General features: G+C 40.9%; 1 protein-coding gene across 9 annotated transcripts in view; it reads left to right on the top strand.

Annotated features, from left to right (window-relative positions):
- The window catches only part of SMARCA4 (SWI/SNF related BAF chromatin remodeling complex subunit ATPase 4), a 79,092-nt gene that overhangs the window by 37,364 nt on the left and 28,321 nt on the right, over positions 1-13,407 (top strand). For all 9 annotated transcript variants that reach the window (XM_026679554.2, XM_087957017.1, XM_026679557.2 and 6 more), the window contains exons 15-21: positions 6,055-6,173; positions 7,593-7,743; positions 7,881-8,044; positions 9,064-9,130; positions 9,826-9,936; positions 10,989-11,231; positions 12,132-12,245. In XM_026679554.2, the coding sequence (XP_026535339.1) occupies positions 6,055-6,173; positions 7,593-7,743; positions 7,881-8,044; positions 9,064-9,130; positions 9,826-9,936; positions 10,989-11,231; positions 12,132-12,245 (969 nt within the window). The remainder of the gene's footprint in view (positions 1-6,054; positions 6,174-7,592; positions 7,744-7,880; positions 8,045-9,063; positions 9,131-9,825; positions 9,937-10,988; positions 11,232-12,131; positions 12,246-13,407) is intronic.

Below are 13,407 nucleotides of genomic sequence, written 5' to 3' on the forward strand. Positions count from 1 at the left end.
GGGTGTGGCACAAAGGCAACACAGTCAGATAATCAATAGGAGTCCTTTTATTAGCTCCAACTTTGCCCCCAATGTCCTGGTTACCTTCTGGCTGGAGAAAAACTCTCCTAGGATCAGCCTTTGGCTGCAGAGAATCAAGTCCAAAACGTGGTCAACAAAAACCGTAACTATAAGTTCAATCAAGGCAAAATGAGGTAATTAATCCAACAGGGCAGGAGCAAGAATTCCAGACATGAAAGGACGGCAATAACTCAACATGGTTGGGAAGACGCCAGGAACACAGATAAGCAAAGTCAACACAAGATAAACTCATGTTTGCTCCCAGCAGCTGTTGCACTCAGCATGCATTTCTTTTAAGCTCTCTTCCCAGCTGTGGCTAATGAAAGGAATCAGGGCCCTTTCCTCCCCTGAAAGCCACGCAACCCACTTTGCTCTCTTCTTCGTTCCTCCCTGCATGCCCTAGGATGAAGAAGGGGTGGGCCTGGGTCTTCCTCTGAACTCCCTCCTCCTTGTTCTACCTCTCCCCTGCTCTGCCCAGCCAGATTTTGCCTTCCCCAGTTTCCTCCACAGCCAGCGGAGCCACACTCCTGCTCCCTGTCAGCTGTTTGTCTTCCTCCTCAGATTCAGACTCCGACAGGGGCATGACAAGTTCCTACTTCCCATTAAACTTTGCTTTTTTCACTTAAGTACAGTAGAAATCAGTCCAGCAGAATTAAACTGTATGTCAGGCTACAGAACTTTTCCCATTCAATCAACTAGTTACATCAAGAAAGAATTTCTTTATCAGTCTCCCCACCACCACCCTTTTCTTCTTCCACTGAAGAAATGAAAGATACACGGATCTGACATCCTGCCCTCCTTAAAAAACAGACAGGTCTACCTGGAAAAAAAAAAATCATGCATTACATCAGCAATTCAGGATAGTTTATCAGGGTATTTTAGGTGGAACTTTCATAGTAATGTGGGTGCTTTTATGTGTCGTTTGGCTATCCACTTATTTTCTGAGGAAGGAAGGTGTTTCCAAGCTACTTAATATTGTGTGGATCCACGGTGAGTGCGTGAATCAAGGATATCTTTAATTTCAAAATGTTCCCCATGTACCATGATGGGGGTTGGAGGTGTGGGAAGGGAGGGTCTGAGGTTTGAAGTGATCTCCAGTATGAGCAAGCTACAGTAAAATACTGGATGAATCTGCCTAAGTGTTTTTGGAAGTCGAAGCTCTACCGTCACGGGGTTAATAATTCTGGAGATTGGAAATGGGCCAATGAATTTTGGTCCTAATTTCTTAGAAGGTTGTAATGATTTTAAGAATTTTGTGGACAAATATACACGGTCCCCAATCTTGAAAGGTTTAGGGTCGCAACGTTTTTTGTCTGCTTGAGCTTTGATGACTGCTCTAGCTTCCAGTAAAGACAATCTTACCACTGGCCACATGGCTTGTAAATTATCCATCCACTCCTTAAGGGAGGGGATTTCAGGTTCTTTGGTTGGTAGTTTCGGCATGGCGTTGAATTCTTGGCCCGTGGCTACTTGGAATGGAGTGAACCCCGTGCTACTATGGACTGAGTTATTGTATGCTACCTCTGCAAAAGGAAGAAGGTCAGTCCAATTGTCCTGTTGGTAATTAATAAAACATCTTAAATATTGTTCTAATACGCTGTTCACTCTCTCCGTCGATCCGTCAGTTTGGGGGTGACTTGATGACGACAACCCCTGGGTGGAGCTTAATAGGTTTAAAAAGGCCTGCCAAAATTTGGATGTGAACTGAACACCCCTATCTGAGATAATCCGCTGGGGAGTTCCATGAAGGTGATAAATGTGTGTTAGGAACATCTTTGCCAATGCCTTGGCAGTTGGGATCTTTTGGCATGGAATAAAGTGAACCTGTTGGAAAAAAGATCAGTTACAACCCAAATGATAGTATTCCCAGCACTTTCGGGAAGCTCCACTATAAAGTCCATAGAGATCTCTTTCCAGGGAGCAGAAGGGTCTGCTACCGTTTGTAAAAGTCCAGGATATTTTCCTTGTCTTCTCTTTGCAGCCGCATAGGTGGGGCAGCTCGCAACATAGTTTTCAATGTCCTTTTTGAGGGATGGCCACCAAAATTGTCTTTTGATTAGGTGCAACCGACCCAAAGTGTCCCACTATTTTGGAGTCGTGGCAGCGTTTCATGAGGTCCATACTCTGGCTTGTAGGGACATAAAGTTTTGTGAGGACTGCACGGAGTAGCTTGATGTGTTCTTCCATCATAGATTAAAATATCAAGATGCACTAGAACCCCTTTATATAAAAATTCATGAAAATTCATGAAAATTGATCAATTGCATAAACACGGCAGGCGCTCCTTGCAGTCCAAAGGGGAGCACTTTAAATTGGTAGCATCCCAATGGTGTGTTAAAAGCTGTCTTCCACTCATCCCCTTCCTTTATTCTTATGCAGTAATATGCCTCTCATAGGTCTAACTTTGAAAAAAAAAATTCCTTTCGAGAGGTGGGCTAACATATCCTTCATGAGGGAGAGTGGATACATATTCTCTATGCAAATTGTGTTTACTTTTTTGTAATTAACACACAAGCGTACTGAGCCAGCTTTCTTTTTGCGGAATAACACTGGAGCAGCTATTTTTGGTCAGGTGGGTTCGATGAAATCCCTTTTTAAATTTTTGTCGATAAATGCTCTGAGTTCTTTTAGTTCTCTGGGAGACATGCAGTACATTTGTGGTTTTGGGAGTTTAGCCCCTGGTAGGATTTCGATAGTGCAGTCTGTGGCGTGATGGGGTAGGAGTTCATCACAAGCTTCCTCGCTAAATACTTGGGCCAGATCCTGGTACTCATTGGGGATGTTAATGGGTTCAGCCGACTGTCCGGTCATGGTTGACTCTCTGTTCTGTGTTCCTTTCTTTATCCTTTCCTTTGAGCTATTTGCAAATACTATGTCTCTTTGGAATTGTACAGTTCCTCTCCTCCAATTTATTTTTGGATTCCATTTCCGCAGCCATGTGAGACCTAGGACTAGCAGCTCTTCCATTCCTGGGGCTACAATGAATGTGAGCATCTCCCTATGGTTCCCTAGTCTTATTTTCAATGGTTCTGTGGTAAAACCTAGCTGGCTCCCCCCACCCCCGCTATAGTTCCAACTAATTGGCAGAAAGCGATGGGATTTTCCATTTCTTTCAGTTGGATTCCCAATTTCTCTGCAAGGGAGGGGTTTATTAGGCATTGGGTGCATCCCGAATCCATTAACACTGCAACTTCCTCCCCCTTCCCTCGGCTGGGGATAAACAGTCTTTGGGGTAGAGTGATTGATTCAATTGGGTTGCTTACCAGCGGGTCGTCTTCCGGATCGCTTTCGGGCTGGCTCAGGTCCCCTCGGAGTGTTGGGGGTTCTTCCTCTGGGTTGGGGGGGATCGGAATCCCACAGCTACTTGGCCCCTCAGGCCAGTCCTCTTTCCTCGAGGGCTGGATGTTCCAGGTTTCCCCCCGATGGGTGGTCTGGCTTTCTGGCAGAGGGTTTCAAATGGCATGCTGCTGCGCGGTGTCCCTCCTTTCCACACTTAAAACAACCAGACATTCTTGGAGTCGTGGTGGTTTGGGGTTTGAACATTTCCCCAGGGGTGGGGATCTTTTCCAAAACTTGCCACGGCGGTACCGGTTACGAGTCATGTCTATTTTCACCTCCTCTGCCATCATGTACCATTCATGCAAGAGGTTTGGGGCCCCATGGGCCAGACAGGCAGCATATAGGTCATCATTTAGTCCATCTTTGAACCAACAGACTAGGATATCCTCTGGCCAGTCGACTCGGCCAGCCAGGTCAGGAAATTCCCCGTTGTATTCAGCTACTGGGCGACGGCCTTGCTTTACGACTCTGATGCGGTTTCAGGATTTTCTTTCTGCGAGAGAGTCTTCGAAGCGGTGGCGTAGGGACATCATGAAGTGGTCGAGGTTCCTTAATTCTGGGGCATTGATGTTGTGGAGCGTCACCATCTATCTGGCTGCTGCCCCTTCCAGGGCCAGAGTGACGACTCATACTCGGGATACCTCGGTTTGGAAATTCTGCCTATATTCTTGCATGTAGGTGAGGACTTGCGCCAGGAAAAATCCCAGTTTCTGGGGGTCCCCATTGAATTTTTACTCCCAGGGGTGGTACCTTCCTCTGCAGTTGTATGTCTCTGGGTTGGCCAGGGTTAATCCCCTGTTCTGGGGTTGGGTACCTGGTATGGCTGCTGGTTCTGCAGCTTGTCCTGCTGCCCGATCATTCTCAGCTGAATCCGGGGTGGCAGCTCGGGTTCTCTCATTTTCTGGTTCCCTCGCTCTCCTGCGTTGGCGTCCTGGTGCATCCCTCACCTCGAGGTTCTCCAGGGCTTCCCTCATGAGGTGATTTATGTACCATCTCAGTCGGTCGTCGGCCGGTGGCTCCTCGTCCCATTCTTTCTGATCCGATAGGGCCTCCGGCTCCAATTTCCATGCGGGTTTATGATTGCCCCGGGTGAGGGTTACTCCCCTGGTTCTTCTGTTCCAGCTGTCTCTCTTTCCTACACCTATAGACCACCAGGGCTTTGTGGAGGTTTCGTAGGCAGCTTTGCTATCTTCGATGGGGTGCATCGAGTCAGTATCTGTCTGGGTAACTGTCGACGTTTCTCCCCAGCATTCGGCTTCCCCTTGGTCCTTGCTGTACTCAGACGTTTTCCTTTCTTGCAGGGTCCCTTCGGTAGAGTGAAGGTTTTTTTTAAAAAAAATATTTTCCTCTCCAGGCTGACCTCTATTGCAGACGCTGCTTTATGTCAGGCTACAGAACTTTTCCCATTCAATCAACTAGAATGAACTTCTGGAAACGTATCAAAAAGAAATCCTCTTTTGAGATGAGACAATTCCTGTAGGGGTTAAAAGCAGCGTCTAATGTCTCTCAGGCATACTGGGATAGAAAAGGGAGTTTAGAAACCCCCCCCCCTTCTCTTAATGTGTATTTTGTGAAACAAAAGCCAGTATGTTTATTCCACCCCCACCCCTTCCGAAGGAACAATCTTTTTCACAGTTTCCCAAGCATACATCTCACTGGAATTTTTATGGTCTTCTCATCTCCTGGCTGTGCCGCTCAGAGGTGTTAGGTTCTGGCCATCTGGGATTCCTCTCTCCATTGTATCATGTGTGGGTTATACAAATTCGATATAAGATTGAATGTATTCAAGTTACATCAAGAAAGGATTTCTTTATCAGTCTCCCCCCCCCCCACCCCTTTTCTTCTTCCACTGAAGAAATGACAGATACACGGATCTGACACTGTATCTCCAGTGAGCCATTCTTCTCCTTGCATTGTACCATTTTAAGTGGAGATGCATGTGAGCATGGGAAAGGAGTAAAGGAGACACAACATTCTAGCAAAGATAGCTGAAGCTTTAAGCAAAGACAGTGCAAAGAGCCTGTACTGACCGATTGTCTTTCTAATCAGAAAAGATAATTAGACACACACACACACAAAGTCTAAGATACATCCTTTTCTGTGAGTCAGAATATAACGGTATAAATCTTTCTGCAGTCTGTTTTCTTAATTAAGACTGTATCGCTTCTAATGCAGGCATTTATTGCCTTGTTCCTGTTTAGGTAAAGTGTTTCCCCTTTTGTTTGGTTAATGGTCGTACAGTGAGGAAAGCGAAAGTGACTAGAACTGTTCTCAGTTTTTACCTCAATCTTCATCCAAAAACACTGTGAGAATTTTTTTTGCGAATTGGATGGTCCCTATTTCTGTAGGTTTCCTATCTAAAAATGTCACAAAAGAAAAAGAAAAAAAACAGAATGCAGTAAAAAGAGAAGAAGATGCATATCCAGGGACCAAATATTAGAAAATTCTTATAACAGACAGCTTAAAAAGAAAAATTGAAAGGGAATGGATAGCTCTGCAGCCCACCCACTCCCCTTTTTCCTTTTTTCTTTTTTGGGTGCTGCTGCTAACAACTTGAGGGGACCGGAAGGAGAAGGCAAATGAACAGAACTGATGGGGTGACCCTTCAGTGCCAAGTTATTGTAAGTTACATTAAGTTACTTTGGTTTGTGGCAGGAGGAAGAGGAAGAACAACCTCAGCCTGCTCAGTCTGCTCTGCCTGTAGAGGAGAAGAAAAAGATTCCAGATCCAGACAGTGATGATGTATCAGAAGTGGATGCAAGGCACATTATTGAGTAAGACTCATGCTGATGGTGGTGGTGTTTTGTCATTCTCTTTAAACAGTCCCTTTAAACAGAGGTGGAAAAGGAGAGTGGATGCATATGGAACATCTCCCCTAAGTGAAGGAAGGTAGTTCACACTGGAAAAGACTCATCTTCTGCCTGGGGAAGAGTAGAATTCGGAAGCCCCTTAGGGGTTTGCCTTCCCCTTGGTTCCCTAAGGGGGATGGTCCCTAGGAGATAATAGCCTAGCAAAATACAAAATGGCAGAAAAAGAAAGAGATAAGGTAGATGCCCCCCTCTCCTTCTTCTGCAGTCTCTATTGCAAAGGAGTAGCAAAATGGCTAAGCATAATTGCATAGTTACTGTAGTAGGGTAGTAGTTAAGAAAGGTGCTAACCCAGTCATTGCTCTTCTTCTTTACCTTCATATTAATGCAGAAATAGATGCTGCTATGGATCCTAGGCTCTGAAATTAGAGCTGTTCCTGATTATAGATGCCTCTTTCTCCTGACAGCAACCCTCTAGCAACTAATAATAAATGAAAAAAGTTACGTAATTATACATAATAAAGCATTGTTTATTTGGGAAGGCTTGAAGAGAACAAGGGGAAAAAATTGTCTATTCTGTCTGCTACTCTTTAATGGTTCCATGGTTACCATAAGGAGAACATGTGCCGCCTAGTAACAAGGACCAAGCTTTGCTTCCTTGAAGTGGAGCAGCTCCTACCAAGACCATCTGCATTCTCTGGTTCTTCCTCAGGCCTTTCTGCAAGAAAGAATTAGGAAGACTCTAGTATACAGTGATGGGAAATATCCCCAGCTTTAGGTATTATTCAGAAGTTCCAGGTACAATCAGTCTGGAGCCGGGCAACCTCACTGGAAATTCCAGTCAGTCATCCAGAAGGGAAACAGATTCTTGGATGATTCCTGAAAGAAAGAATCAGTCGTGTAGTACAGAATTTAGTTGTTAACATTCCCCATTGTATTACTGACATCCCTTTTCCATTCACAAAGCTAGAACTTTAGTCATATCCATCCCAAACCAGAGAGGACAAATCCAGAGCAGGTCTGAGCTCCCAGAGCAGATCTGAGCTCCCAGTTGTCCAAAGGCCCAAACAGAATTTTTCTACAAAATTGAAGCCTCAGAATTAAAGTAGAGAATGTAAAACTCCACGGCTCTGCCCCTAAAATAGATGGTAGCAAGGAGGGATAATCTGTCAAGTGGTTTTTTAAACTGTAAGTATTTCCAAAAAAAAACAGTACGCACACACAATTAAACCCCCAAAAGACAAGTCAATCCTTGTGGGGGGGGGGTCTGCTCTCCTACACCTAGCAAGAATTAATCTCTGAACTCCCCCTAAGATAGCAGTTGTACCACCAGTAAAGTTAACATTCCCATTCTATCTTTCTCATTCCCTTGAAACCTTTTCTTAGGAACGCCAAGCAAGATGTGGATGATGAGTATGGTGTGTCTCAGGCCCTGGCAAGGGGGTTGCAGTCTTACTATGCTGTGGCTCATGCAGTCACTGAAAGGGTGGACAAACAGTCATCCCTCATGGTGAACGGTGTCCTCAAACAGTATCAGGTAAGAAAGCAAGTCCTTACCATTTGGCTGAGCCTGGATGTGGAAATTCAGTGTTTTGAGCTGCTCTGTAGAACAAGGCCATCATTTTATTTCTATAGGCCCTATAATGTCTTTGTGCTTCTTTTTCCTGTCCACAGATCAAAGGATTAGAATGGCTGGTATCATTGTACAATAATAATCTCAATGGCATCCTGGCTGACGAAATGGGCCTGGGTAAGACAATCCAGACCATTGCTTTAATTACATACCTCATGGAACACAAACGAATCAACGGACCCTTCCTCATTATAGTACCTCTGTCGTAAGTATACCTTGGAGACAGGTGGGCAACTTTGAGACTATCTGTATCCGTGAAAAAGCACTGTTAGTGTGTGCTGATTGAAGTGTTAGTGGGATGTAATTTAATAGGAAAAATAAATAAAGGTTTCGGAAGTCTGTGGTCCAAGCACACGTGTCTGAAACATCCAAGGCAAAAGAAACGTGTGATGTGCTGCAGTAACTGTTCCAGGTGGGCAATAAAAAGATAACAGAGTTCAACAATAACAACAGTAAATGTCTGAGAAGGTTTTTTTTTATTATGAATTAGTAAATTTACAAGTTTGGTTCAGGCATTATACTTGTTGGTATTCATGACTGTGGCTTGTCTGCCGTATTCAAGTGTTGTTGTTGTTGCTATTGTTGTTTTTTGAATGACTCAGTTGGATAAAACTTTTGAGAAATAAAAACCCTTTGCACAAATGCTTTACATGAAATTCCATAAGAAACTTAACTACCAAGAATTGGCAATCAAAGATTTCAAGCATTTGTGCTTCACATAGTTAATGTACATTAATTTTATAAAAGACAGTGAAATGGTTTAATTCATTTAGTTAAATAAAAAGAGCTGCACGGGTGGGGGGCAAGTATGGCACTGGTAGATTCCATCTGATCAGCCAGCAGATATGGCTACAATTTTGCGTTACACTTCTAAAAAGTTGCTTCTTTTTGGAAGAATGACAAATAATGGTGATGCCAGTATTAACTTTAATGTTTACAGCTTTATAGAGTTTTTAGTTATTTCTTAAAATGATGCAATGAACTTAATTAATTAATAAAAAAGTGAATTTTAAATTCTATCATTGTAAACCCTTTATTTATTGATATTTGTTCATCTTTTTCCATCTTCTGTTGAAATAAATTATTAATTTAAAATAAGTACATAATACTTGAATGCAGTTTTTATTCATTAAACAAATGGTTATGAGATTTAACTTTTAATTCTTGAAAGAAATCAGAAGATAATTTTTATAAAATGGAATTTTCACTGTTTTTCTGTTTTAGAACTCTATCAAATTGGGCCTATGAATTCGATAAGTGGGCTCCTTCTGTGGTTAAAGTCTCATATAAGGTAAACATCAAGATTGGGATTTTTATATTCTTTCTCATGATCTGAAGTGCCATTTTTAATGCTATCCTCTGTCCGTGGATGTATGTTGTATCACTTTTGTGTGTAAGGCCTGAAAGTCTTCATCAGATCTTCCACCTCCAATCAGCTTTTTAGTTCCTGACCTCTGCTTCCTTTTTCTCCTCAGATTTTCCTTTTTTTATTGTTCATGTTTCTGTTTCTCCTCAATTCTGGATGTTGCCTCTTAGCTTCTCAAATTGTTCAACCAGCCCCAGTGAACAGAGTTTCCCTCTCTTCAAAACCTCTCTCCAAGCGCCCAGAAAATCACAAGATTCAGGCAGTTCAAATGTGTATGAAAATTTATTTCAAGCTTAATCTCTGTACAAAAATCTGGCCAACTGGCAGTTAAGGGAAATGTGCTGGAGATAAGAGAGGCATTCAAGGTTAGATTCAGATCTCTTGAGGTGCACAGAAACTTATGATGCATTTGACTCCTCCCTCCAGCTCAGCCTGATCTTCTCCTACAAAAACCTGCGAATTTTAAATCCATGCCCTTCTCTGGGCTATTGATTCGTTTACCTATCATGTACCTATAAAGTAGGTCAGTTAATTCATTTCATAGTTGTACATGCAATAAACCACATAGATTAAATGTCAAAACCTATACATAGTTTTTTGTGTGTGTGTCCTTTTTTTAGGGCTCTCCAGCTGCAAGAAGGGCCTTTGTACCTCAGCTTCGAAGTGGAAAGTTTAATGTTTTGCTTACTACATACGAATATATCATCAAAGACAAACACATTCTTGCAAAAGTGAGATTTCCATCTTCCTATATTTTTTTATTTATGTCGTTCTATTTATATATTTTTTTAAAAGCATCTGAGAAGAAATTGATTTAGAACAGTGTTTTTCAAACTTGGCAGCATTAAGATATGTGGAACTCAATTCCCATGCTGGCTGGGGAAAAAAGTTGCAAACTTTTGACAAACACTGATGAACAACTGAAAAATACTATAAATATATAAATATACAATCATAGAACAGTGGCAGCCAGCAGTAAACAGCATTAATGTGCATTGTCAGGCAAGCATGATTTGTGTCCCAGTCCTAAATGTCAATATATTTTATATGTACTTTGAGTACTTTAAGATTAGCCTGGGAAGTTGTGAAAACATCCTGAAAGAGGTCAGTGGCAAATGAATTCCATGTCGTTACCTAGAGGATAACATGGGCATGTTTGTGATCAAGCAGATTTTATTTTGTTTACTTTAGATAATTACCAATTTGGGGGTGGAGGGTGGGAGGAGGCAGGAAGCGAGTAGAATGTGTGTATGTGTGTGTTAGAGGTGCTTCTGCTGATTTTCTGCAGGTAGCTTAGCAGCATTCCAACAAATTTTCAAAGATTGGTTTGTAATAACTGATTCACAACTTTCATGGCTATGATTAAATTCAAGGAGCATGTGATATCTCAAAACTCAAAATAAAGCTCAGTTTTGGCAAGCTATGGAACTGTGGTTGTTTGTCGGTCTCAAAATCTACCAAATAATAAATGAATAATCTTTATGAGTTGGAGTTAAATGAGTTTTTCTAAAAGCAAAAAAAAAAAAAAAGATTTTATTTTTCATTATTTAATATTTTTGGTAGCATCTGTGATACAGAATATATAAATTACTGGCATGTTGAGGACTCCTATTTCACTCCTCTCAGAATATATACTGTTTACTTAAATAACATTTTTAAGCCAAAGTCAGTAACAACCTAGCTCAGGCAGTCAGTGTCTGTACAATGAGAATGTGTCCTGTGGGAAGAAGTTTTCATTCTGGAATTCAGGCAAATCCTTAAAGCTACCAACTCATATTGTCAGATTCGTTGGAAATACATGATTGTTGATGAAGGTCACCGGATGAAGAATCACCATTGCAAGCTAACCCAGGTTCTGAATACACACTACGTAGCCCCACGTCGTTTGCTGCTGACAGGAACTCCACTACAAAATAAGCTACCAGAATTATGGGCTCTGCTCAATTTCCTCCTTCCAACTATCTTCAAAAGTTGTAGCACATTTGAACAGTGGTTTAATGCTCCATTTGCCATGACAGGAGAAAAGGTAAGTGCTGAAAGAAGCATCTAACTCTGTTCTTCAGCCACTGGGTTCTGTCTGAACAATGGCAGTCTGCCTCAGACATTTCACTCTTTCGTGTGCAGGGTTGCCTGTTCCACTTAAGAACAGGATTTGCTTACTCTTTGTGATGGATCATAATAATCTATTGAACACAACTCCAAATAATCTGATTATAGTAGTAAAGTATAGCATTGCCCAAACTTTGGGATTTTTTATGGTTGACTTTTTTTTAAAGTGTTGTTTCTAAATAGATAGTTGATTTTTTTTCCCCTGAGAAGATTACCCTCTTTTAAAGGATCAAGTTTGAAAGATGGAAATGTTCTTGAATTATCTGAGTTCAAATCTCACCTGTCACAATCTAAATTTAACATTGCTGTTAACAAGATTGGATATTGGTTGTGCTCGTTATTCAAAGCAGCTATATAAACTAAGTATTTTAATAACTTTTTCAGTGTTAAACATGGATTTATTCTAGTCAAAAGAATGTTCCTTATATTTGACTTTAATAGTTTCTCAGATACAAATCCAAGTTTCTGTTTCACCTAGAATGCTGAATGAATTATGGGCAGAGTATATTTGTTTATCATACTTGTATTCCACCTGGTCCCAGTAAAGCCAACCAAAGCTAGCTGTATCAATTGGAGCTGTTTGCTAGTACATTAGGCACTTCTTATTCATATTATTCCATAGTTGTAATCTGGTTTGACACAATTTCTCTGTGAAATTAATTGGTCATTCATTGTTGTAGGCAATATGTTAAGTTTTGAGAGAAGAGGAAACAATGAAATAATATTTTGTTTTTTATAAGTGTGGATATATAATTAATGAAAGATACTGTATTTTAAATATTGGTGTTTCCTTGAATTTGTGTGTGTTTTGATACAGGTGGATTTGAATGAGGAAGAAACTATTCTAATTATCCGTCGTTTGCACAAAGTTTTGCGCCCCTTCCTACTGAGAAGGTTAAAGAAGGAAGTGGAGGCACAGCTACCTGAAAAGGTAATTATACATATTGGAGACTATTCCAGATTCTTTCTGGAATCTGTTTGGCTCATGGAAAGTAGTGTTTATCTTTAAGTTGATCCCTTTGGAATCTGATAGCTGCCACTTCATTTACTTAGAAAAGATTCTGTTGGTCAGGAAAAGTGTCTGGTTGCTTAGGATGTAATATTCAAGAGGGCACATGACTTAATAGAAGAGTTAATGGTTCATTACTACTCAGTGCCCATTAAAAAAAGGCTTAGAATAGCAATGCTGAGAAGGACATGGATCTGGAAGGGTGAAGAATATTGCCATGCTAGATGGATTGTTGGTTCTGGTGTTTGTGTAAATAGAGGAAATAAAACAAAGAGATTGCTGCTAAGGATGTCAGAGGTAAGCAGTCCCTTCGTGTGCATTTGATTTCTCTGCCAGCAAGCTTGGGCCTCTTTTTGCTGGCAAGTGTCTACATAGAATCCCAGTTAATAGTGGCACCAAGAGAATCAGGGCTCTGCCGATAAATGTTTGACCTCTCATTTTCAGCAAATGCTCTACTGCTTTATCTGTATACATTTGCAAGAGGTAGAGAAAGACTCCCTTTGGATTTGATCTATATTTTGATAAGAGATTTAAGATGGAGAAGTCAGAAGTAGCTGATACCTATAACAACATTCCCCCAAAAAACTTCAGATCTCTTCGACCATAGACATTAAAGGACATTACTATATATCAGAATAACAAAACACACTTAATTAAGTTGTCATGGGACAAACTACCCTGTTTGTGGTTGTATGCGGTGTTACAACACACATACAAAAGAGGTAGGGCTTGTATTATGATAATACAAATATGTTTGTAATATCATATGTTTGTAATTTACCTCTCTAACTACCCACTTACCCCAAATTCATGACTTTTAAAAGTAAATTCTCATCAAGAAACCCATTGTAACGTTATTTAACAAGAACTGGGCTGCCTTTATGTCAATTTTGTCATAATCCTATGAAAATAACCAACATTATCAGATTGTAATGTTGTACCAAATCTGAAAGTTTGGTATCTTCTTTGAATAGTTTTGATCCTCCAAACATGAAATATCATCTTTTAGTGATATTAGAGGAATTTCCAATCAGAAAATTTTGTATGATTCTGTAGTTCTTGTTAAATGTTTGGGGAAAACACT

The sequence above is a fragment of the Notechis scutatus genome, chromosome 2 (assembly GCF_049901735.1).
Source record: "Notechis scutatus isolate UNSWTSFEM ecotype Mainland chromosome 2, rNotScu1.2, whole genome shotgun sequence".
Taxonomy (NCBI): Eukaryota; Metazoa; Chordata; class Lepidosauria; order Squamata; family Elapidae; genus Notechis; species Notechis scutatus.